This window comes from Metopolophium dirhodum, chromosome 1 (genome assembly GCF_019925205.1).
Source record: "Metopolophium dirhodum isolate CAU chromosome 1, ASM1992520v1, whole genome shotgun sequence".
In the NCBI taxonomy this organism is placed as follows: domain Eukaryota; kingdom Metazoa; phylum Arthropoda; class Insecta; order Hemiptera; family Aphididae; genus Metopolophium; species Metopolophium dirhodum.
This window is the reverse complement of record NC_083560.1, coordinates 118,042,487-118,069,852: the sequence shown is the minus strand read 5'-3', so window position 1 is coordinate 118,069,852 and position 27,366 is coordinate 118,042,487. Positions and strand designations below refer to the sequence as shown.

Below are 27,366 nucleotides of genomic sequence, written 5' to 3'. Positions count from 1 at the left end.
TTTGAATTTAATGATAGTTCATCGCAAGCGATAAACGATTCTGTACCTATATTTCTAAGGAAATAACATTATATATTTTTATGTTATTAACTTATAAGTCAGTATACTAGCGTACTGTAGAACGGTGTAAAACAAAAACTATATAATGCATAAATTGGAAAAAAAATCTTCAATATGTTTTTAAATAAGGTCCAAAAACAGACAATAGCATATTATTGTGTGGAATGAAAGCATTATTTACTCCTAAAGGCGATGTGGATACAAAATAAAAACGCATCATTGGAAAACAATAAAACATATATACATTCATCGCTCCAGAATCTAATATGCATATCTATTGCAGCTATAATGGCTACTGACAACTAAAATGTACCGATGTGTACATACTATACATAATATGCTATATTATAATAGTTTTGCATAAGTAACTACTTACTATTAGTACCTCCCTACTAGAAATCGTTAATAATGAATATTAACTTTAAGTGCCTATTTAACATTAGAAATAAACCAATTCAAAATATTTTATAATTTATTAGCTGTATAATAATATGACTTCGCCCGCGTTAAAAATTTAAATTAATTTATATCTCTTTCTATCATTTTCCGTTTTGCTTGAGTGGAATAAATAATAGGTACAAACAAAATTACAATGATTATATTTTTATGATTTTCCACTTCATAATATTCTGAACGTATTTTTTATGTAAACACAGAGACAGAGTCAACGAATGCTTAAAAGCTGAAGTAAATCCAATAATACCATTAAATATCTTTACGTGTTTCGTGATATATTTATATAATACTTTTCTCAAGTATGGACTTAATTCATGATTGGCATATTTTTCGTTTCCCAATCGCATACTCGGTTGATACATTTTTGTTTATACCAGGACTCAATTAATAGGCATATTATTTTTTTCCCGTTCATAGGACTCAATTAGTATGCACCGACACGTATCCTTAGTTACGGGTGAAGGTAGGTGGATCTGCACTCGCGGATGTAATAATATACGATTATCGATGGCCAGGAAAATTGGAAACTCGTGATAGGCGTGGGAGAATGTTGAATATAAGCACGTCGACGACAACAACGATTTGTGCACAATACAGAACGATTCAAAAGTGTTTATCTGATTGTGAATTAACATGGAACAGCAACCGTACATTTAAGGTAACCAACCAATACACCACCGTTAAGATAAGATGGCCAATCGATCTTATTTTCGTTGCTGACGAACGTGTCTTGTGTGCGCTTGTAATGATTGGCGGACAGTAGTGTATGCACAAGATGTAAAAATAAAAATATATCGTATTTTGAATATCTATGATAGCTGGTAACCATACTATTATGGTATCTATATATAATATGTAGATGAGTGCCGTATGGTCAGTGAGGTCGTCACTTAACTGAACATATTTTGTAAGACACTATATTATTTTGATTACTTAGATTTAATTATTTTTTCCTTCGCCCATCCCCACAGCTGCAGCAGTTTCTTCGTCTTTGAAATAAATATGAATTTTGAAATCGGATGAAGAATTTTTTTTTTATTGAATCGTCCTGTATAATAACCGCACGCTGCAGCTGCATGCAGCAGTCATTAACGCGATATTAGCGGACAGAGAAATTTCCGGGGAAAAAAACGCGGGTAAGAGAAAGATCGCGACGACAACCGCCGCCGCACACGTCCGCCGACGAAGACGATGAGGTGGTGGGAATTTCGACGGTGGCGGTCACAATATCATAAATAATAACATAATAATATAATATCCGTTTTCGCGCGCATATCCGTCGCACGTTGATGATAATAATACTATTACACATTTCTCTCGTATAATATTAGGTAGGTACGCGATAACCGCCGCCGCGGTCTCTCTCGCCGTCCAGCCGCCGCCGTCGCGGAGGAGGAATCTCGATCGCCGCCATGGTCGCTTTCTTCGTCTCGACTGCGCCGACATTCGGTAGTACACGACCGTAACGCAGAGTAACCGGCCGCATCAGCAGCGACGACGACTTTATAACGACAAAAACCAAGGCGCGATGACCGGCGCCGCCGCTGTTCGTTTTTTCACGGTCCAATAAAACGCGCCACACCGGTCGTTTTTTTGTCACACATTACCCGCGCAGTAGTCTTCGTGTTTTCGCAGTCACTGACCACCGCCACTGGCGATCTCCATACCGACTTTGTTTCCGATCTTGTCGCAGCTCGGCACCGACTCGTCTCTTTATGATATATAGGCACCGACCGAGGCAGAGATCGACAACTAGTGATACCCTGTCGTGCCCCACGATGGCCACCGCAGCCGCAGGACCCTGCCGCCGGCGGCCACCGATGACGATCAGAACGACGCGGGCGATGGTGAGTGGCGGTACGGTGATGGCCGTCATCGCGCTGGCCGCCGCCGTCGTCTGCGCGGCCGTCACCGGCACGTCAGCCATAACGACGAAACCGTCCGCGACGGCCGTCATCAGGACCACTTTGCAGATATCGCCGCCAACCGATGACAAAACCACCGCAAAGCCGGAAAACCGCCAACAACTGCACCAGCCGTCGTTTGCCGCACACTATTGGGTAAGTGATAACTTCATGTCACCATTCTGTACAGAGCCCCCCGCTGATGACGGTGAATACCGGGAAATTGCTTTCGTAAAATATATTCCAAAGAAAATCGGAAAAATATGTTTATTTGGGTATTTGTCGACAAGCGAGGCTTCATAATTGACAATAATAATTCAGACATCGGTAATTCAAAAATCGAAATAAAACAAAATAACCTAACCTGACCTAACTCTGTGAGTGTGCCGAATTCACGGTTTCTAAATGTATTTTAATACAACGCAATAATAACTATAATCCCATGTACAATTTAAAAACAATTTAGTAACCTTTATATTTTGGAACCTATTTTACTGGCTCTAATGCGTATTTATTTTGAATAAAACCGTTAGAAAATCTTAATACAAACAATCGTAACTATGTGCAGTAACTAGTAACTACGAACGATAAATAAATACCTATTAATATCAACAATCGTAACTATGTAAACTGTTAACTAAACGGATACAACGGGGGTGATTTAAACATACATATTGTTTAAACATATACTACTTTTTTACAAATCTCTAATATTTATTTCATCATATCATAAACTATTCTAATCGTTAAGAGGGTACAATTTGTTTACTCTCCCTGGCCCGCACCCAACATAAACAAAAAGCATTTACGCAGAATCATTTATTTTTATGTTTTTAAGTAATCTTAGAGTAAAATCATCTATTACAAAAAAGATAGAAAATAATATTTTTGAGGGAATGTCATATGAATTTGTTTAAATATTGTCTCAAAACAATTTAATCAATTCAAAATACAACATTTTTTGTTTATTTTAAAAGTCGAATACATATAGTCATATAACAATAAAATATAAAATCAATATGTCTTTTCCTCAAAAATATTATTCTCTATCTTTTTTGTAATGTGTGATTTTATTCTGAGAATACTTAAAAACCTAGAAAAAATGATTCTGCGTTAATGCTTTTTGTCTATATGCGCTGACATCCTCTTAATACTTCAGTAGGTAGGTAGGTAGGTACCTATCTATTTTTATTATATGCACTAGAGAAAACAATTCGAATTGAAATGATATCGTTTTACCTATTATTGTTTATTATCAAATAATTAGCAAAACGATTTCAAAATCACATGTTATTACCCTAGTACTATCTACGAGTCTTTCCGTCTAGTTCAGAGTTGCAGTCGTAAGTCGTAATATAAAAACACGTACAACGTACACACGACTGTTGTATCAATGAATATTGCGTATAGCATAATATTGTGGGCTACACTTCCTCCCTTCTCTCACGATTCTCATCTATAGGTGCCTATCTGCGCACATTTAAGTATAATAAAATATGTAGGGCGAACCGTGTTATTATACGAATTTTTGTCGAATTTTCTTTGTTGAAATATCGTTGCGGATCACACGGTGAAAACACAATTGGATCGTCGACATTTGCAACGTCACGAAATATTCGCGATGGGTAACGCTCCTAAATGCAAACGCGACAGCAACACGCACGTCGTGTGTGCGATGATGCCGAGAGTAAAGAGGAAAATTGCGTATGCCTTGGTGTATACTAGGTAATAGTATTTTATCGAGAATGTGAATGTAAATAAAAAAATTGTTGCAAGTCCGTGCGTTAGGAATCTATTTCTATTATCAATATCCGTGTCATCGATTCGTTCGGAAATCGTCAGCCGTACCTACCGTTGCAGGATCGCTGCGAAAAGTCATCTAATGCGTAGGCCGGTGGTATTAATAATAATAACAAACGTTAAGATTATTGCGCAACGGTCAGAGTGCAGTCCGTGGGTGGGAGCGCATCATACGGCCGTGGCCTTGGCAGTGGCCTTTCGCAGTTTGTCGGCGAAAGAAGAGAAAGACTGTGGCTGCGCGACTCGTTTTTGGTGAAAGATAGGTATAAATAAATATATAATATATTTTATTATGCCCACACGTGTTTGTGGCTTTGTGCGTGCGAGTGGTGAAAGAGACTTTGCGATATATTTCGTCAATATCTTTCGATTTCCATCGGCTCTCTCATTGTTAGAGATCATAATAATATTATATAGGTCTGTACATTTTACAGATGTATTATAAAAACAACTGAATAACTGACTTTGTCATATTATGCTGTATAACCGCATAGTGAAACTGCAGGTAGTCAAGTGTCGACAGATCAATGTTCAAATTTGAAATGTAAATACTAAAAGGTGATAATAATGATAACGCTATACGCAATTTCGTGTTCCATATATTTGAATATTGTGAAATATTTTTGTTTGTTGTACCCTCAGGTATATACTTATATTTATATCATACCTAAATATAGGTCCTTTTTAAATATAACTATTAAGTACCACGTTTCTGTTGACATTTTTTATGATTTGATTTGAAACGAAGTTGTTTCAAACATTGTGAGCTTCACAACTATGCCCCAATTTTTGGACAGGGGAGGGGTTATTTCAGTGTACCAGTTTTTCTGTGTGGCATTTTTAATAATTTCGTATTATAATATTTTATTTATATTTCATCCCACTAGGGAAGCTGAGTTATTCTAGGTATTCCAAGCTAATACCAATATTATAATATAAAACCATGTTGTCGGTGACTAATTTATTTTTAAAATTACTTTGTTACTTTTTAAAAAAAATAATACGCAATAATTAATTTAACAATTAGTAGAAAACGCCAGCACCTAATTATTATCAATTAAAAAAATTCCCATAACTATTAATGTTTTGTTAACATTGCCCGGTTGGCAGCTGTGCATCACAGCAAAGTTTATACCTATCTTTATAGTAGGTTCGGGTTGCCAGACTAAATTTCAAAAAATCCGGACACGTCTTATAAAATTGAATTTTTCTCATAAAAAATTTTTTTTTATAACAGTCATATATAGGTTTACTCTAGGTTTACTGTAGGTAGTTATATATTTATATAAAAATGTTATCTCGCGTTTTCAGTACAGATATTACACGTTAAATAAATATTAAGAATTATTAAAACCAATAAATTAATCACTAATGAAACTTTTTAAATTTAATTATTGTGAGTGCTTTAAAACGGCCATAGATCAACGGTTATTTGCATTTCGATCGGTAAATATAACCTCTCAAACTATCGGTATATATGAACTAAGAAAGAGAGTATCCGTGGATTTCAAACCGTATCATTAAGTATAAAAACGACGACGACTGTTCGGCTGGTAGTTGGGCGGGATGGTGGAGGGGAGAAGGCGAAACGTCGGGTGAGAGTTATAATAAAATATGCCATGTGTGTGTGCATGCGAGCGCGAGCGACTGACACCACCGCGAAATCGATATAGTATCGACTGACCGCAGCCTCTTCCGATTTTCGTAAAATTTTGCGGATGCGCGGCGGTAATCGTCAGTGGAAAATTTATTTCCGGGCACCGACCGCCGTCGACATACCCATCGCCGTATATCGTAGGGTGTAAATTGCCGTGTTGCATATCACCACATGTTCGTTTGCGGCCGATGCTGATGTCAATAATATAATCGCTCTCACTCGCCGCGCGTTATGATCATTGTTATTACACGTACGCGCCACACGCTGTCTACTCTCACTATACGCGCCTATATATGTGCCCGCTATAATGCGGAAACATATAATAATGCAGCGATAGTCTTTCTCCCTATCTTTATACGACGGCGGCGACGCGTGATTGCAATGCGCACAAATAACGCTATTTATTTATTTTTTTTCCAGATAGGCCGGCCCGACTGAAAAGTAAAATTTTAATTTAGAAATTATTATTATTTTCCGATATGCAAATTTACGGTGAAAAACTGCTGATACAAAAAATGTGTTTAATGTTTATAATATTTTCGTCTGAGCGAGAAATCTAATTATTTATAAACACTGTTTTTCAAAAACAAATCATTATTCATCGTCATACGACCTGCACTCTGCAGTATAATATCATTCCTCAGTCTCGGAAGTGTATTTTAATAGACATTTTACAATTACTATTTGTAATAACAGCAATTTGCTACCAACTATGGCGTTTTCGTCGCCACGAATCGACTTATTTCCGATGATCAGATTGGTAATAAATAATAATAATTATCATTTTGGGTCAGCGGTCCTCTGCAAGTAATGTTGATCAGTTTTAAATAGTGTTATTAAATTATTTCGTTTTCGTTTGTCCAGTTGTCGCATATATATACAGTAAAATTCTCATGGCGCGCAAACATTATTTTTTTCTCCGAACATTTTCACCAGTCGAATCGTTATGAAAAACCTCGCCATTCGGTAAACGATACGTAAGTAGTTAATTAGGTAATACACTTTATGGGCTTTACGTTTAAATTTTCGAAACACTGCAGGAAAAAGTTATTTGCATGTGGTGTGAGGCCATACTGCGCATTTTAATAATACATGATATTATACGTTTATATCAACAAGTTCATAAATTAATTAATATTTAACTATTGATTTTTATTCAAAATAATTGTATATAGGTGGATTAAACAATAAATTAGCCAATTAAACAATTTTAATTACAGGTAACATATATTATACGTCTGTATCATTGTATCTTTTTCAAATGAACTGGTATAAGCTAGATAAGTTATTACAATTGATATAATTTAATAAACTAATACATATAGGTACTTACATTTAAAGTAATAAGTTATTTTTCTAATTACCTACCTACCTAACACTAGTTTACTTTTTAACTCGACTTACTCTAGTGATGACAGACACAAAAAAAAATAAAAAAAAAACACACATCATTGTAAAATCAATACATTCATCGCTTCGCTCAGAATCTAAAAAAAAAATAATAAATCACTTTTTAACCATTTAATATAGTTAATAGCGGGCGCATTAACTATATTACATGGTTAAAAAGTGATTTATTATTTTTTTTTTTTTTTTTTTTTTTTTTTTATTGGGTAACCCGCGGCAACATAGGCCATTGGGTGTGGGGAGGGCACTGTAGGTTTTATATTGGGTAGGTTTGGTAGGTTTTATATTGGGTAGGTTGGTACACGTGTGTGTTGTGTTTGGCAGAATTTCTAATGGGGCACCCGTAGGTTTCTGCCGTGCCCCGGGGTGGGGGGATGGCGGCACTTGTTCTCCGGACACCGTGACTTGCACGGAGAAAAATGCCGCCCAGTGGTCGAGGATCGAACTCGGACCGGCTGTGCCGAATCCGTCGCGTTAGACCACTCGGCCACCTCGTCCCCCCTGATTTATTATTTTTTGAGTCAACCCTGCATAGTTATAACTCAGTGTTCTGTGATCCTTAACTGACGTGCAAAATATGTATTATTATAGCACTATCATTAGTAGGTGGCATAGTCTCGGTTTTAATGGTGGCCCAGACGATGTGATTAAACAATAATATGCGCTCGGACGAAACGCCCTCTCTTTGTAACTCTTCGACGCGGTGTGGTGGCGCTACGCTGAATGGACCGGTAATTGCCTTATAATAGCGATAGTGTACACGACCGCGGACGACGATTTACGACGATTTTACGATGACGACGGCGATAACGATGACATCCGAGTAATTAGTGATTGCACGCCGCGTTAAAAAATGACGGCCATCTGTCGTCGTCGGTGGTAATATGTCCGTAATAATAATATAATATTATCACTCACGCGGCCGTCGTAATTAAATTCGGACGTGCGCTTGGGCACGCGACACAAGCCTTATACTTGGCAACATAATATTATTATTATGACAATTACCACGTTTACACGGTGACGTTAAAACGGTTTTAAATTCACGAATAGACGTATTTTACCGATGAATAAAATAACCCAAACTAGAGAGCCTTGATAGAATGATAGATATATATCTTGAGGCTTTCCAACTCAAACCATCGCAGTAAGAAAGCGAGCCAGTACCTATAATATCCTTGGATTTAAAACTGTTTGAACGTTACATGCACGGTATTGAATGTGTAACGAGACAAAGAAAATACACACTAAACGTTTACTATAGTACTGTTGCACGTTCTTTTGACGAGTTTGATTGCAGTTTTCTATATCTTATCAAAAGATGTCGTCTGTATAAGCGTCATCGTCATATAAATAATATGACTTAATATATATTATATTATTATAATCTGTACCTTGAACCGTTATCCGAACGTATCGTATCAGAATTTGTTGTAATTTTACTCGGAGATTGGACAATCGACGCATTGATGCATCCCGTTAGAGCGACTTTTCACTAAGGCATAATTATGGCAGGCTACAGCGGTCTTATTACTCGGTCTCTAAGTTTTTAGTGAGTCGACCAATCCCGCAAAAAATGACCCAATAATAAGAATGATATTCATTGTCAATACAAATTACCAACAAGTCATTATTTCTACCAACCAAGACAACACAAATCTATATTTTGCAAATACCTAATGAGTAATGATCTCTTATAAGAGATGTATACATCTTGTAATACATACTGTTAGGTATATATTTCTTTAATTTCTTATATTTTTTATGCGTAATACTGTTTTAAAAAAAAATCGTATGCGTTAATTTAAGAAATGAAAAACAAAAATTATCATTGCCACATAATATGTCGAAATGGGGTTTATTCAAAATAAATTTGTTTTTATTAGTTATATAAGAATTTAGGTACATACCTAAAACACTCATAGAAAATATACAATATTATCAGATATTATTATTATACATGGTGATGGACGCTGCAGGTGACTTGGTGTATGTTATAATTTACAAATTGGTTATTGTTTGTTACATATTATTGTACATATTATATTATTCAGACCGCTTTAAGTATTCATTTTCGTAAGTAATACAAATAGGTACCAATGAGTGGAGGGTGGAACTCTCCACCCCTCCAACCATTAATTTCACTTGTATCATTATTGCACGTTTGCGATGTAGATGGACAGTCTATATATTATGACTATGTGGCACACGTATTACTGCGCAGTAATGGTACATTGAATTTGCGTGTGTATGTGTGTATTGTGATCGGAATGTCAATTGTATTATTATACCATTGTTATTTAAAAAAAAATATATTTATAATATATTGTAGTACTATCTGTGTACTTATATGTATGATGTACGAAATATTATTGTTTATGCAGCGAATCGAACTCATAATTAGGTTCCTGGGTAGGTATAGTAAAGTGCGGTAGGGTATAATAATAACCCACAGAATATAGTAATATTTTGCAGATAATTTTGTTTAAAGCAGTAATATTGTCAACAAAATCGTCCGTAACGGTGATGACTGGAATTTTTTTCCTGCCAAGTGCGCCGTTATTTATAGGCACCTATACCTACAACTGTTGCATGTTGTACCCAGGTATACAGCTGTAATACACGACAAAGACGACGACGGTCGTTCAACAGGGTGGCGGTAAACGTATATTATTATAATATACTATACCTAGGTATTCCGTCGAAAAGCCGATAAAAAATTACATCTGCACGTTAGGTACATCGGATACGTGACGGCGGTGATAGTAAGTGTGCGTTCGTTGTTTACCTGGCGTGAGATAAATTTTTTGATAGAAACAAAAAAAAAAAAAAAATTAAAAAATACGAGGACCTCCGTCGATGAGAAAAATACACTCTCTCTTCGCATTGTCGTGTCGTATTAGGAGTAGTGTGTACAGTAGTATTATAGGAGTATATAGTCAGTATTAGGAGTAGTAATTGTCGTCCGGCGGATAAAGATCGCACCGTTGTGTTGCTCCGTCGTCGTATATAACGCTGTGTTATTATTTATTAAGACGATGGTCCCACGGTCGTCGCACGAGAAATTTCCCTTTCACACACATTTTTAATTTAATATATAAATATATAATATACTTAGTTTTTTTTTTATAGGCAAACGAAAAAAATCTTATAATAATACGTGCGTGTAATTTGCGTGGGTGTGTTAAAAAGAAAAAGTGATGATACTCTTTTCGAAAACGGCTGCACGCATGCATCCCACTATTGTAACAATAATATTTATTTGTACGCGAGGCGTATAATGTTTACGACGCACACAGCGTGGCACAACGAAATGGCTCCATGTGTGTGAACACCTAGTGTAGTAGTGTGTAAATTATTATATAGTGTGAACGAGTAAGCATTTACCTATATAGAAAGATTCAACACTTTTAAATAATTAACTTCGATTTAAAGACAATATTATGTTTAGAGTAAGAACGTACACTAAGAAAAAATTTTAAAGTTATAAAAGAAATAAAAGTTTTAATTTCTATGGTTTCATTCCATTGATTTACTATTGCATTATTTCCTTAAAGTTAAAGACAAATTTCTTTATTTCAAAGATAACATAATCAATTTAAATATATATATATATCATCGATTTTAAACAAATCCATTAATTCTATCATCTACTTTTCTTTAAAATAAAAAAAAATAGTAAAGTTTATGTTCAATTGTCTTAGAAATTATGAAAAATATCTTGTTAACATTTTTTTTAAGTGTTGGTAAATGTTGGTCAACAATTTTCAATGTTATAGGTGTGATGATTTAGTGTTCATGAACAATAAACGTGCAGTATAAATGTATAACATAATAAATTATTTTTTATATGCAATATTTTACTTCAATACTTGTAATTGTTTCTTGATTTCTAAATTTCTTTTTTTCTTTAACTGTAACGTTGGGGAAGTTTTTTATTTCAACACGATATTTTAGATTCTGGGTGTGGATTATATCCATTTAATTTGCAATAATCAATAATCATATGTTTCTTTTGTGTGTTTGTCTGTCATAACCTTTTGTAATAGTAAAAATGCTTCAATGTTTCACTTCTAAGGTTGTTTCTAGTAGAAAATTCGATTTTTCTAGTGCTTTGGGAAGCCAAAAAAAAAAATGTCCTGGTAGTTTTATTAATAATCGGGAAAAACAAAAAAAAAAATTGGAATTTTTATGCAAAACCATTTTTTACAAAATTGATTTTATTATTTTGCTGTAATTCAAAAACATATAACCGTATAAATACTTGTAGTTTTTTTCAAATATTCGTATTGCATTTCTGGAGATGATATAATTTATTTAATATTTTGGAACTTTTTAACTATTTTTGAAATAGTCTATATTTTCTAGTAATGTTAATACAAATATTTAAAAAAGATCAAAAAGTTTCAAAATTGAATACAAGGTTCCTGTAAGTTTTTCTTACAGGAATTAAAAAAAAGCTTATTGATAACATGCATTTTTATGTGCGTTTTTAGTTAAAACTTTGACGAAAGTCATCGTCAACATCGCGACTATGCTAATTTTAGTAATATAAAATATCATTCAATTTTAAAATGTTTATTGCTTAAGCTTGAAAATTAAATACAAGGTTGTTCAATGTTCATAAGTTTTTCTTCGCGGGATTAAAAAAAGGGTCAAAACATAACAACACCACATAATATGTAGTAATTATATCCATTAAAACTGTACATGTGATCATATAGTTTAAATAACATGTTATAATATGTACAGCATATAATAATTCTAATGTTAGATATAAAATTTCATAGAACCTGCACGAAACATTTATTTAAAAAAAATAATATATGAAAAAAACTAGGAACCTAAAGTAAATTCAGCTTAGAAATATTTTCTGAATGCGATGATTTATCAATTGATCAATACATATTATATAATGTGTTTGTATTTGTATACCAATTTATACGCTTTCAAATAAGTAGATGAACTGGCATGATTGAAGATTGAATTTTACGCATTATGTAGGAGTCAACAATAAACATTTTTATTCTTTTTTTATAGCATTACATTTCGATGCGTTCTTATATAACTTGAGAATGAAATAATGTTCCATTATAGTTACATGATGTATTTATATTTAGTATTTAATACTTTTGATTTTTGCATGCTTGCATAATCACACAATTTGTTCAAACATATTTCCACTCAATATTGTATAGTTAACGATTATAATAGTCTGTACCAGTAGGTAATGAGTAATATTTTCTGCAATAATAATAAACAATTTAATATTTAAAAGTACTGAATAAAAGGGATTCGAACTAGACTATTTTCATCCTAAAAAGACCCATTTTAATTGAGCGTATATTGTTGATCGTCGATCGATCTAATAACTCGTTTAGATTTTGAAAATAAAAAGTTTGGGTTAGTAAGTTACTTGTCTTGTCTTATTTAGACTTAAATTGTACATTTATTTGGATAATTTTTGGACATTTATCAAAATTTGACTTTATAAATACATTTTTGTATTGTCAACATTCAAAAGTAAATTACGCTTCTTTAGACAAATAAAAGGAACAATTTGTTTGTAATATTGTAGTATCTGACATTTGCTTACTTTACTTTGGTGAACATATTATGACGTTCAAATATTTCAAAGTAAGCAACAGATTTAAATCTAATAGGTACTTCCACAAAATAGTTCAACATTTAAAGCTATAATAGCATATTCATAGTCATAGTTATTCATATTCTAGTTATTTTTATTGCATTTTCGGTATTTTTAGGGGCTTTGCTATTTCCGTCAATTTTATCTCAAAAGACCAAAAGTTTTGACAAAATTAAAGTTAGTTTACGTTGCCCTATTTTGATTCTGAAAAAAAATTTTAAAATTATCTATAGTTCGTATCGAACACTTTGTAAAAATTAAAATCTTATATCATTGTAAACTGCAATTGAAAAGTTGAAAATATGAGTTTTTTAAATCATAATTAAAATTCATATTAAAAACGGAGAGGGTGTTTCGTACGATCTTACAGACATTTTTCTGATGAATTAAAATATTTTTTTTAGAATCAAAATTACACAACGTTAACTAAATTAATTTTTTTCAAAACAATAAGTATAAGTTGTCCTAAGATTCGTATAGTGAATTTTATATTGTTATCGAGTTATTGACGTGTACATGGGGGTACGAGACTGATTTGAATCGTATTGAATTTCATTCTCACTAATAATCATTTTCAACTAACAGATCCCGAGATAAAAAAATAAACTAAATGTTTCCCTTAAATAATATGCGTAAAAGTTTTTATTTTCATATTAAACATTTTATTAGAAGATTTCACATAAGTTTTCTTACCTCCATCAAAAAGAAAGAGTTCACCGGAAAGTCACGCAATTTATAGCCATGAGATATTTTAGATTTTTATAAAAATATTTTTTAACTATTTAATTTGATTATTTATACAAGTATTCTAGGCTGACACAAAGTCTCCGAATCTTTTACGAATCTTTTTTCGTATACAATAATTTATCATTGAATTCAAATATAACACACCCATTACAATGACATGCTCGACGACTACTTTACAGCAGAGCAGTAACCACTTGTCCACCTTTTATTGTTTGCACTGTTCTTATTTTTATTTTTATTTATTCAACTGAACTGGTTTTTAAATATGTAAAAAAATATCATAATAATTATATAATTACTATTTTTCAAAAATACTAGGTTTGTAAATTTTCTCATTCTTAAGATTTTTCAAACTTTCTTTTATTTAACAAAAGCTGTTGTATCAGCTAACGCTATCTAGTTTAGAAACTAGAAGCTTAAACTATTTCAATGTATTCCTATATACAGGAGATCACCTTTTACTCACGATGTGGATAAATTAGATTATATGACTTGATAATTATGATTATTGTGCTTCTTCTTGTTGGCGTTAATGTAACTATTATACTGTACATTTTAAGCTGACCAGATTATTAATTTATTATACTCATGCACTACTATTGTTAATATGGCAATATAAACACATTTTCTATGAATAAAATATATTTTCTTTTCTTTGTACTCATATTTTAGATACTTGACATAATTATCATATAAAAAAATAAATTATGATAAAATGTACTATTATATTACACTAAATATTAATATCACGAAGGATATACAATATTCCATTATTATGGTTTAGAATTGGTATAATAAATAAGATTATAATTAAATATTTGGCCTTTTAAATTTTGATATAAAAAAGTGGGTAAGTAGATGTAAGTGGACGTCACTCTGCTGTAACAGTATGTTATAAGTAGGTCACTGTAATGAATTGTGTTAAATTTGAATTTAATGATATAAAAACATTGCATACGAAAAATTATTCTGAGCGAAGGTGTCCGGTCAGCCTATAATATTACCAAGTGCTATAAGTAGGTGTATTTTATGACATTATTGTGATTAAAGTAATTAATTTTAATATTGGGCATTAGTAGTTAGTACAGTATCTACAAAAGTAGGTTGAATTCAGTTTTTCCATTTGAACATGACATTTGAACATGACGTCATTGTATGTATATAATAAAATAATATACTCTAAATTATATATATATATCTATGAATAATTAAAAAATAACTTCGTTATTTTTGTATTTAATATGTTATTTCGTCTAAGTTTGAATTTAAAATGTCAGTAAATAATAACTGTGTTTAATGTTAATACATTCATTAGATTTTTTAGTTACGCAGTATGAACTATTTATGAGATAACTATTTATATCTTTGTTTTACATTTTCAATATTTAGCTATAAAAATTGAAAATTTTCTAATTTATTAATAACAATAATTGATAGATTTTGTGATTTTGATAAATGTTTGCAACAATTGAACTTTAAATACTTATGAAAAAAAAATTATATCTATATGGTTGTTTAATATTTATTAACTGTTATTATAACAACTTATAAGGAACCTTGTGTTAAATTTTCTAGTTTTTTGACCTAGTGAATAAAATGTTATTAACATTTATAGAATACAAAACAAAAACAATTGAACATTTCAAATGTTTATAAACAATTCAAAACTAGTCGAAATATTTTAAATAACCGACGGTTATTAGTTTATGAATAACGATAAAATAAGAAAATCCAAGAATCAGTTAATTTACGGATGCATATCAAAAGTCTAGCATCAAAAGCTCGTAAAAAATTTAACTAACTTTCCAGTAAACTTTTTTTTAACGTTAAATGTAGGAAAACTTAAGGGGAATCTTGTATTACATTTTCAAAGTTTAGATAAAAATAGAAAATATTGTATGAAATTCTAATAAATAATTTGCCAATTTTCGTGATTTTGAGAAATTTTTGTCTTAATTTTAACATCAGATGCTCATAAAAAATTACTGTGGATTCATGCCTAACTTTGTTTTAATTTCTACTAATGCCAACTTATTGGAAACGTTATATTACATTTTCAAGTTTTTTGACCAAATGAAAAATGTTGTATCGGAAAAATTAAAAAAAAAAAACTTGAAATTTTTTATGCCTATAAAATATAAATAGCTCAAAAAGAGTCACAATATTTCGAAAATTATATAGAAATTGCTTATATAAACATTTAGTGAAAATTTCATCCATATTCTATTTTTTTTTTTATTTTTTAGAGTTACACTAAAAAACAAAATACAATTTTTCGAAAACGAGTTTCCCATAAAAATGTTAGTTTTTCCTTAATCCTTTGTATTGTTTTTCCTGACGCTTTTGACAACTGTTGTGAATTTTTTACTTATGACCTACTAGATTCACTTTCCTACCAGAAAAGATGCTGTTGACGAAAATTAAAGCATTTGTACTATCCCAATAAGTAATGACAGATACGAATAAAAAATTTAAGAAAAAATTCACATAATTGTAAAGTCAATGCATTCATTGCTCCGCTAAGAATCTAATAAACGTCAACTAAATATTATGTTATACAACTTAACCTTACCTTAACGATGCAAAAATATTTTTATACCAACTATTAGTTAATTAAATGTAGCTATGGGTTATTTTGATAAATTATTATTTGTTTATCAATGCATTAAAATATGTTATATGTGTGTATGTTTGTGTAGTATTTTTATAAGACCTTTAATTTTTAATCTTAATACATTAGGTTTCACTATATAATGTATTAATGTATATGTTAAGGTGTATGACCGCAGTAGGCGAATGTTGACAGTCACCGGTGTAGGTTGACATATACCAAAAACCGTAGTGAATGTTGACGAAATTGTCTTAATGCGTTCATACACCGGTGATTGTTGACATTTACAGTCAGTGTTTGGTAAATGTTGACCACACTTGAAGCACAATGTATGTAAAAGTATTTTTGTATTATTTTGTAAAATTATTAAGATGTTATCGCCCAGCCACAGTATGCATTGGAGACGTTTGGACGTTAGTAATGTTATCGCATGAGACAATCCGATTGTCAATCGTTTGCTAGATAATATAATATAAATATACCCTCGTCAGTATCGACGCGTATTCTAAACCGAGCGCTACAGCTTAGTGTAATACAACGGGCCTTAGTGTAATATTTTATTAATATTATATTCGAATTAAAACTAATAATGGATAAAAGTATAAAAGATATTTTTTATAAAAAGTTTAGTGCACTTTTATTTAAAAAAAGGGAAGATAATTGTTTTTATTTAACCCTCTGCCAGGCGCACCCGTCATTATCACATGGTAATGCGCCCGGCGGCATTTTTGTTTCAAGTCCAAATTTTGAATTTTTTATGGTTGATGGTATATATTATAATAGAACATATAAACAAAATATATAATTTTTTATTTTGATAACCCTTATTCAAGAAAAATAACAAATAGAGATAAAACAAACTTTTTGACTAAGAAATAATCTAGGTTAAATTATTAATAATTATTATTAAAATTAATTTGTTCAACTATATTTATTTATGAATTTATTAGCTATCTATTTGATTATATATTATGTTGTCGTTGTCACACATGTCAACATTCACTAAATAACTATTGCGCATGTCAACAAATACTGGTAAATGTCCGCATTGTGAGATATTTGAAATAATTGATAACATTCACCAAAATTATTAGTGAATGTCGACATACACCGGTGACTGTCAACATTTACTGCCATGCGGTCATACACCTTAACATATATATACAGTATACATAATATTACGTATATACCGCATATAATCATAATTTAATATAGGGGGAGATTCCAGCTAAATATAATTTAAATCAATAGTTATAATTTATAAATTTAATAATTATTTCGTAACATCTATTGAAAATGTTTAGTTTTTTATCCATCGAAAAAAAGGCTTTTCGATTTTATTATCGTTAGTATAGGTACCTACTACCAATATTAGCTACATGTAATATTATGTAGTTCACCGCCTGATAGAAACAAAAGCCAATATCCGTATTCCCAACCTTTTCCTAACCTAACCGTATACGTTTGTATAATATAACTACCATCACTGCAGAAGTATTAGGTAAATGTTTATAGGAATCTTGTTTAAAGTTAAAGAGATTTAGCCAGCGGGAGTATTTTGGTGTTGTAATATCTCCCTCGGAACGTAGGTATTTATAGAAAAAATATATTTACTAAATGTCTCAAATATATAAAATTAGATATGTCAAAATATTATGCTTCTTTTTTTTATTAGATATTAATAAATTACAGCGAAGTGTGTGTGAACCCACTACAAGTTACATTTAAATTTAAATAAAAACACCCCCCTAAAAAATGCTGGCTACGTGCCTGACTTTATAGTTATATTTGTTTTATTCGTTTTTTTTTTTTTTAAAGCAGCATCGTGACATTGCCAACGGCCCGTCGTCTGTGCACGTCGATGACGAAGACTACTTCGTACAACAGCCGCCTCACAAGCTTTCGGCTGTCCAGCAGACACACATACTCGACGACATTCGTCGGCATAACCAAGAACAGCAGTGGTGGACGGCTCCCGGAACAGCCTCGACGGCACCGTCGTCGACAGCGAACATCCCAGTGGAGGACAGTAGCGATCAGCGCCAGAATTCGGCGGTGGTGGTCGACCAACTGCAGCAACTATTGCAGATCAATGGCGTAGCCGCAGACGATGACGATGCAGCCGCAGACAACCCGGACGACGACCGTCATGGTAAGCAGAGATCCATCAGCGGTGGAGGCGGTGCAAGTGTTGGTTGGCAACCACAATCACCGCAGCAGTACAACAACCACAACAGACAGCAGCAACCGTCTTTATCGCCTCCGGTGACGACAGCTTCATACAGCCATCAGCACAGCCACAACCAGAATCAGCAACAACAGCATCAATACTATCCTACGACGTTGGCGGGCCCTACCATACAACAGCAACATCAACACCAACATCACGTCCATCATCCACAGAAGCAGCATCAGCAGATCTTTGTAACGACGCCTCCGTCGTCCGTGGTTTCTACGACGTCTAACAATAACTTGCAGCGGCACGTCCACCAGCACCAGCAGTACATACCACTGCAGGGCACACAGCCTGTAGAGCAACCACAACCACAGTATTACCCCCAATCACAGCCACCGGCGCTGCAGGTTCCCGTGGACGTCAATATCGGAGACAGTGATAACGATGACCACAACCGTGGTGGTGGGTTGGATGCGGACATCGAACAGCAAATTCGCCAGCAGTTGACGGCAGTCGTGGGTGCAGGAGGTGGAAATTACACGATACTCACTTCGGCCGGTGGAGATGGCGGTGCTAACCATCGGTTGACACAGCATGTAACCGGATCAGCGTCCAACGACAACGTTCAGTACGTGAAAATCGGTGGCGGTGGTTCCGGAACCGGATCATCACCATCGCGGAATCGGTTACAGCAACAGCAACCGACGGATACGAGTACAATTTTCGCGGGTGCAGCATCACCCAATGTCGGAGGTACCGGCAACTCAGCCAGCGGTGGCCGGAACACGATCGTCAAAACAGTTGTAATCCGGCAGAAGCCGCAGCCCGCGGCCGCCCCTCCAGCCGTCGCACCGCCAACAGCCGCTGTTATGAGTACGGCTCCCTCGCAGCCTTGGACGGTTAGCGAACAGCAGCAACTAGAACAGCTGGCCCGGCAAGTGCTGCCCCCCGGCGTCGCACAGTATGAAATCATTCGCGCGGGCGGCGTCGATGGAAGTGCCGTAGCCAAAAGTGGCGGCGACGCAGCGACTGCAGCCACGGTCGACAGCGGCCCGGCGTTCATGACCGGTGGTGGAGAGCAACCGCCTGTTCCAGCTGGTGGCAAAAAGAAACCAGTGACGTTCGTCATCCTGGAGGAACGACCTGACGGCACCGTGCGTGTACGTGGGATTGAGAAAAAGCAGCACAGAGGCGACCCGTCTGACGGCAGCAACGCGGTGGCCGACGACGAACAGCTCCAGCAGCTGGTGGACAGGCTGAACCGAGGTGAACTACGGCTGCCGTCAGGTGGCTCACCAACACCGTCGTCCAAGATTACCGCACTGGACAGCGCAGCGGTGGCCAGCACCACTGCCTCGACTCCGCTTCCGGCATACGTTCCGTCATTCCCATCTACCGTACTGCCACAGTCAACATTGCCGACCGGCGGTATTGGCGTCAGTACAAACAAGCGCCGTGAACCACCCCCGCCGTTGTACATTCCCACCAAGGCGCCGCAAACAACTACCACCGCACTACATCAGCACCAATACCAAAACTTTTTCCTCCCTACCGCCGTACCGACCGAAGCGGTGGCCGTCGCAACTACTACCGGACAACATCAGCAGAACAAGTACCACCACCACCATCACCAGCAGCAGCACCACCAACAACAACAACAACAACAACAACAAAAACAACAACAACAACAACAGTTTTATACACCACCGACAATTACCACGTCCTCGTCTTACACGACACCGTTGGTAAACTCGACGTTGTCATACTTCAACAACAACAACAACAACAATAACAACAACAACAACAACAACAAAGCCGTTAAAGATGGCATGTTTAGTGGTGCTCTTCGCCGCCGTGGCTATTATGCAATGGCCAAATACATGCGACAAGCTGGTGTGGACGCTGTGCTCGAAGAAACCGGTATACATATTTTCATTTTATTTCCTTACTTCCTATACCTATATAAGTTCTTAAACTTACTTTGAAAATGTATCCTCACGTCAAGTTTGCCCCCTAGGCCCTATCATATTCTCATGACATGGTTTAACAGGAGAGTAGTTGCCATCACTTCTTTAAAATATTTTTTACGTTAAATAGGCCCGTTTACCGTATTTGTACCAACCGACAAGGCATTCAGAGCACTATTAGTGCAGCTGGGCGGCCCCGATCGTGCCGAAGACAAGTTCCGTGAAAACCCACGTTTGCTGATTGGGGTAATTATATTTACTATATTATTATGAATGTGTTATCACTAATCACCGTATTGATAATGCAATGATAAAATTTTTGATTTTCCTTTAATAATTTCATTTTTTTTTTAAAAAAGCTTTTATTGCATCATGTCGTGCCTGGAGCATTCAGGGCGTCTGACTTGATGGCAGGAGACGAAATGACCGGCGTTAGTTTAGCAGGCACACAACTCCGTGCGAATCTGTACGCCCGACAGCTGTACGACAACCGATGGAACGACATAGAAGTGATTATACATTTATACCTACCTACATTTTATTATTAATAAGAGGGTTCCAATAATTGTCTGATTTTGAGAAGTTCAATATGGCGGGTATACGCGTACGATTCATAACTTTTGCATGTACATGCTCATTACATTAGGTATCATTGTATCAAGCACGATAACGTTTTTTTTTTATAAAATTATGTAATTTCTTACAACATGGTGGTTGATTTTTACATCGAATAAGACTTTTGAATTTTTCAACAATATCTTACTTTATATTAACTTTTCCTTTTTAATTTCTTTTTATTTAACACTTCAATTTTGAATAAGTAGATACCTTTAATGTTTCTTATTTTGTAATTTTAAATAATACTATTAAGAAAATATTTATCTAAAGTTAAGATGTTGATAAATTCAAATCAGCTGTTTTAGAAATAAGTATACTTTAAACTTATATTAATCATCACAAAGAACTGCGAATTGTAATTATTTTATACGCGGTAACGCCTTACAGTCTACATAATTATGTACGTCATAGTCACTATACTCACTACTCAGTCGTGATCACCTATAATATTCAGTATTCCACTCCTAATATTCCAGCAGCCGGTAGATTGAAACTAAATTACCTATCACATGTTCATTTAATACATTTTTTAAAGCTTTATTTAGAAAGTTTTATTATTGCATTAGGTATAGGTACAGTGTGTCCAAATATTCTTGTATCACCCATAATATCCCCATGGCAAATTAATATATTTAAGCATAGTTATTTTACAGTAATTAAGTATGGAAATTGGAAACATTAATTGAATAGCGTAAATTTCAAATATTAAAACATTTGTATACAATAAACAATGCTGGGCATTAACGAGTTAAAAAGTTAATTTAATTTATAACTTTTTAACTTAAATAGTTACTTTTGGCTTTTCATTAACTTAACTGTAAACTTACTAAATTTCTTTCCCAATTAACGTGAAATTAACGAGTTAATTTTTCATTTTAAGAAGTAAGTTAAGTTAATTTATTTTGATTTGAATTTTATTATATTTCACTATTTCGTTCTATTTCGTTTTCATGTCAAAAAAAATGTATCGTAAATTGCTTAAAGTTAAAAATTTAAATCATTCGAATATAACTTATATAGAAATACTGTATGAAGTATAAACACTATATCCTATAATTTAGTTTTGAGTTGGAAAAAAATAAGTACGCTAGCGTTTTATAAACAAATTAACTTAATAAAAAGTTAACAAAAAGTGTAAATTAACTTTTAACCTATAGTTAACCTATAGTTAAATTAACTTTTAACTTTTTGTTATTGGTGCATATTAATTTAACTTAACTGAGTTAAAAAAAAATCATTAACTTTCCCAGCCTTGACAATAGGTTTTTAACATTTTCAAGATAGCCATTTTTTTTATCATATTTTTTAACAGTTTAAAAAAATATATATTTAAATTAAATGGAAATCAACAAAATTAAAGCAAATTAAGTTTTTTGATTTTCTAAAAATAATAGTTATAGCAGAACACGAATCGCATAATATACGCCTACCCAAATCGATATCGCACGCAGATTATTTGTCTGACAATCTGCTAGTCTCCTAACCATTATTTTAAAATTGTATTTTAGGTGCTCACTGTCAACGGTGCCCGAGTGTTGGACGACGTCAACCCGACTGCGTCTGCCGCGGTTAACGATGGTTCTACTTCCGACGACGGTAGCGGCGGTTCCACGCAACAGCGTAGGGACATGGTGTTGTCGTCAAGCGGAGGCGCAGGAGGAAGCAATCAACAACAGATCATGGCTATAGGGCATGCAGTTGACCGCGTATTATTCCCACTGCCTGTCGGTGACGTACTCGCCACCATGAGAGCCGACCGGCAGCGACGGTACAACGTCTTTTTGCGAGCCGTGGACGAGCACTGTTCGCCTAACGTGCGATCGCTACTCACTGGTAATATATTTTTTTATCGTTACTGTATATATTATATATTTTGGTAGGTAAAGAGTATTGGCGAGAGCGCATTTGTGATGTACTGATGTATCACGTGTGAAATAGTTTCCCGGGAAGTATATTTTAAGTATATTTTTTAATAATACCTTAAATTGATATTATACTAACCTACTTGTTTATTATTTTCTAAATTCCGATTACAATTTATTATATGTTATAAAGGTTCAAGAACTGTGACAGTGTTTGCGCCTGTAGATGAAGCGTTCCGCGTACGCCGCGGTTCGGGAAATTATAGCACGAGTAGCAGCAGTGGTTCAATAGTTGATTGGATGCTTCACGAGGACACCAGTAGCAGGTTCAAAAAACGAAATCGTCGGCGGATTGCTGACCGGTTCGTGCTCAGCCACGTGGTGTTGGCAGGACCAGGGGATCCTCCCATGTACACAGCCGGATTGCGATTTTACCAGGTCAGAGACACTGCGTATCGGCTTCCGGAAGGTGGTGATTCTGCAGCTGCAGCGGAGGAGGACGACGAAGGTGCAGCGGAAGACTTCAACGGTGGTGGAGACGATGGAAATTTAACGGTTTCGCCGAATGACGGTGAAAAATCACGTTTCTATCAGTTAACCGTGTACAAGGATTCGGGTGAGTTTTATTATATTTTAATAGTTAAAATAATGACACATTCGCATACCTACCTAAATGTCTAAATACGTACCTAATATAAAAATATTTTGAAAACAGCTGCTCTTAGTGTTGTACCATTGTACCGAGTAAGGAATTTAATATGTTCAATTTGGTTGATTATATAATTTATAAACATAATATTATAATATAGAAAATTTTTTATCATAATTTCAAAAAAATTAACCACACATTTTCAAATCTAAGCCTAGCATAAAATATTTAAAAAAAAAAATTACTTACCTAATTTGTTAGGTACGCTTCAAAATGCAACAGTTAATTAATAATTATTGTCCGGTACTACACTATAGGGTTTCAAATTAAATCGATGTTTGTGAAATAGTATAATCTGTCTTGCTGATCACATTTGTACAATTATTTATTATTATCGATTTTAGGCAGGATACGGCTGAATGGTGGTGCCGCCCAGGTGTTGGTCCGCAACGTCCCGGCTACAAACGGCGTACTTCATGGACTTGATGCACCACTAGTCTGACGACCTCCCGAAGGATAGTGGATGGTGGACATGATTGGCTGACGACAAAGTCTGCAATGCAGGACACCTGCATACAACGACGGCAGCCGCTATCGCGTGCCTGTTTTTATTTATTAATTATTATTATTTTATAATTTATGTTATATATATTATATAATTTTTTACATTTTCCGTTTTGTATACACTATTGCAGTAGGCTTCCTACACACTATTACTGTAATTTTTTTCAAGTGTATTGTACACGTTTTAATAATATTTGATATTAATGTAATATGAGTATTAATATAGAGTATTAATATACATGAGGGTCCATAATATTAGTATTTACTCCTGAGTATATAATTTTATGTTTACTGGTTGTTTTTATCCCCAACCAGTTTATTATGTTGTTCCTAATAATTCACATTTATAATATAATTGAATAGGTAACCTACTCATTTTAGTTTAGCATTTTCGGAAGTGCCTAATTTTTGGAAAACATTGATTAGTTATCTAACGCCCGAGACTCGTGCTCAATATAATATAGTGTTAAATAATAATATAATAAGAATTCAGTCGTTCAAATCACGTTAGTGTTCCACCAAATTTTTTTCACCTGACTAGATCTACGCGTGCGTACGAAATGCTGATTAAATATATGTATCCACCATATTATAATATATTTTCACTAATTATCTAAAATGTGGTACTCATAGATTGCCCTATCATTCTGAGGTAATTTAATGTAATTCACTCTTAATCCAATCTAAGCTACATATTTTCACATCAAAACTAGGCAAAATTCTAATAACTTTTATATTATGTGTTGTCAAACGCTTTCACAAGATCTAGAAAAATTTGAAAAACTTTTATTCCATTATCAAGTGTCTAATAAATGTAGATAGTGGCACTTAAATAGCCTATTCGGTACCTAAGCTTGTACTTGTATTTTCTTTATTTTAATCGAAGTTACATCTTTAATCATGGTATTTTAGGTTAATTAGGTACTTGCAATAATTATTTATATTCTCTATTATTTTATAGTCATCAAATATTAACTAGGTACTGTGATTCTTTTTTTATTTAATTAATCACTTAAAAAGTAGTGGCTATTATATTATATGACGAGAGGAAAAAAAAATATATAAATAATAATATGTAGTGTCCATGACATATTTTGGTTTCTTTGCAATTAAAAATATAAACCATAAGAATTTTACAACTTACAGTATGATAAAATATAAAAAAAAATATTAAATATTAATACCAAGAAAAAATATTAAACATTTTAAAAATCAAAAAATATACATATTAGGTAGGTTACTTATAATATTATACGAATAAAAACAAAATATGTTGTGTACCTGCCTATACACAGTGGCGTGGCGAACTTCATTAACTTATGAGGCACAATAATTTATATTAGTCATTATAAATACTTATATAAATAATTACGTATTTACTTAAATGGTAACTGAGAATGATTGGCTTAGTCTTAGTGTGTACTTAATAAATTATTTACTATATGTGAAATGCCCCTAGTCTCCAGGACACCCACCACCCTTTAATCTGAGGCACGTGCCTCAAATAAAGTCCTTCGTCATGCCACTGCCTATACATATTGTTGAATTATGTTTGCGAAACATGAAACTAGACTATTGGATCATAAATCTCCCGCAGACAGAATTCTAAAATATGTATAGGGTAATGTAGGTAAGTGAGCTATACATTTTACCCAGTTTTCACTTTCACGGACACTTGGTATATATTATGAAAATAATGATATCAATAATAAAATTGTACTTAATTCAAAAATAAACTTTTTGACAAGCCTGGACATAAATGAGTTAAAAAGTTAAAGTTAAGTTCATATTAACTTTTCAAAGTGTAATATTCATTAACTTAATTTTTAACTTAACTTTTTTTTATTGATATACATTTAATAAATAACAAATTACTTTTAATCAAACCCAAGTTACGTTAATTTATAAATAATGAAATAATAAATATAATTAAAATTATTATTGATGATAATATATATTGCATAAAAATTTACTTTTTATTATTTCAAACCATATTACTGGCTATTTATTTATTAAAAAAAAAAAATAACCCAATTTAAGTTAATAAGTTAATTGTAAGTTTCCATATAACTTTTAACTTACCTAACTAAGTTAAAAAAAAATATTAACTTTTGTGACGACCAGACATGGGCGACCTATTTTTATATAGAACTTCAGTGAAGCCTTTGATAGGGTTAACCATTCTGTTCTTCTGAAAGTCCTTGCCAACAGTGGTTTTGGGGAGCCTTTGTTATCATGGTTCAACTCTTATCCATCCGATCAAAAACAATTCGTGAAAATATTTGGTATCAAATCACAGGTATTAAACACACCGACTGGGGGTACCTCAAGGTCTTTCACTCTTACTCTTTACATTGTTTATTAATGATGTAAAAAAAGTTATACGCCACACCAAATTTGCAGACGACTTAAAGCTATTTTTAGATATTCGATCAGTACATGACTGTCAATTACTTCAAAGTGACTTGTGTGCATTAGATGCCTGGGCTATAAATATTGGATTGGACTTTAATATCTGCAAATGTTGCTCTAAAACTTTTTACAGAGGTCACACTCACTTGGAATTTAAATACTTACTTCGTGGGACCTATCTTGCTATTAACAGGAATACAGTGAAAGATCTTGGAGAATTCTATGATAGTAACTTAAATTTTAATAACCACATATATGTGACATGCTGTAAAGCCTTAAGAGCTCTTGGATTTCTTAAGCGGTTTGTAACGAATTTAAGTTGATAACTCCACTGTAAAAGCCTTATATTGTGCGCTTATCAGATCTATTCTCGAATTTTCTGTAATTATATGGAACCCTCACACTGCCAGCAATATGAATCGACTTGAAAGGGTCCAACGGAAGTTTTTGAGTTTTGCAGCATATCTATTAAAAATAGAACATAGACCTCATGTTTATGATGCAGTGATAGATAGGTTAGGTTTAGTCTTTGGCTGATAGACGTATTACGATTAACAAGGTCTTCCTACTTAAACTTATAAATTTGTCGATCGACTGTCCTGAACCTTCTATCGAAGGTCAACTTTAAAATTCCCTGTGTCCAGGTACGCTCTTCCTATCCTTTCACTATTCCACTGTGTACGACAAATTATCCCCGTAACAAACCACTAAATAGGATGATGCGTATTGCCAATGAGAATCCGTCTTTTAGTTTTTAAGTTATAATTTGTAATTCTTTTTTTTGTCTTATTTCCTTTTCTATTTTAATTGTTATATCTACTACACATTT

General features: G+C 33.7%; 1 protein-coding gene across 2 annotated transcripts; it reads left to right on the top strand.

Moving 5' to 3' along the window:
* Positions 1–1,932: 1,932 nt before the first annotated feature.
* Positions 1,933–24,390, top strand: LOC132935230 (uncharacterized). Of its 2 annotated transcripts, none has more exons than XM_061001706.1 (7): positions 1,933–2,576; positions 18,108–20,385; positions 20,563–20,678; positions 20,792–20,941; positions 22,559–22,883; positions 23,106–23,528; positions 23,966–24,390. In XM_061001706.1, the coding sequence occupies exons 1-7, from the start codon at positions 2,232–2,234 to the stop codon at positions 24,061–24,063; spliced, it is 3,735 nt and encodes a 1,244-aa protein (XP_060857689.1). In that variant the 5' UTR covers positions 1,933–2,231; the 3' UTR covers positions 24,064–24,390. The 2 variants fall into 2 exon arrangements, with proteins under 2 accessions (XP_060857689.1, XP_060857690.1); XM_061001707.1 differs by having other exon boundaries at positions 1,934–2,576; positions 18,111–20,385.
* Positions 24,391–27,366: the final 2,976 nt, after the last annotated feature.

Excerpts from the sequence above, each read along its gene's own strand:
- LOC132935230 (XM_061001706.1), top strand. The coding sequence starts at position 2,232 with ATGATATATAGGCACCGACCGAGGCAGAGATCGACAACTAGTGATACC. Across the intron at positions 20,386-20,562 it reads CGCTGTGCTCGAAGAAACCG|GCCCGTTTACCGTATTTGTA; the intron begins GTATACATATTT and ends TACGTTAAATAG. Across the intron at positions 23,529-23,965 it reads AACCGTGTACAAGGATTCGG|GCAGGATACGGCTGAATGGT; the intron begins GTGAGTTTTATT and ends TATCGATTTTAG.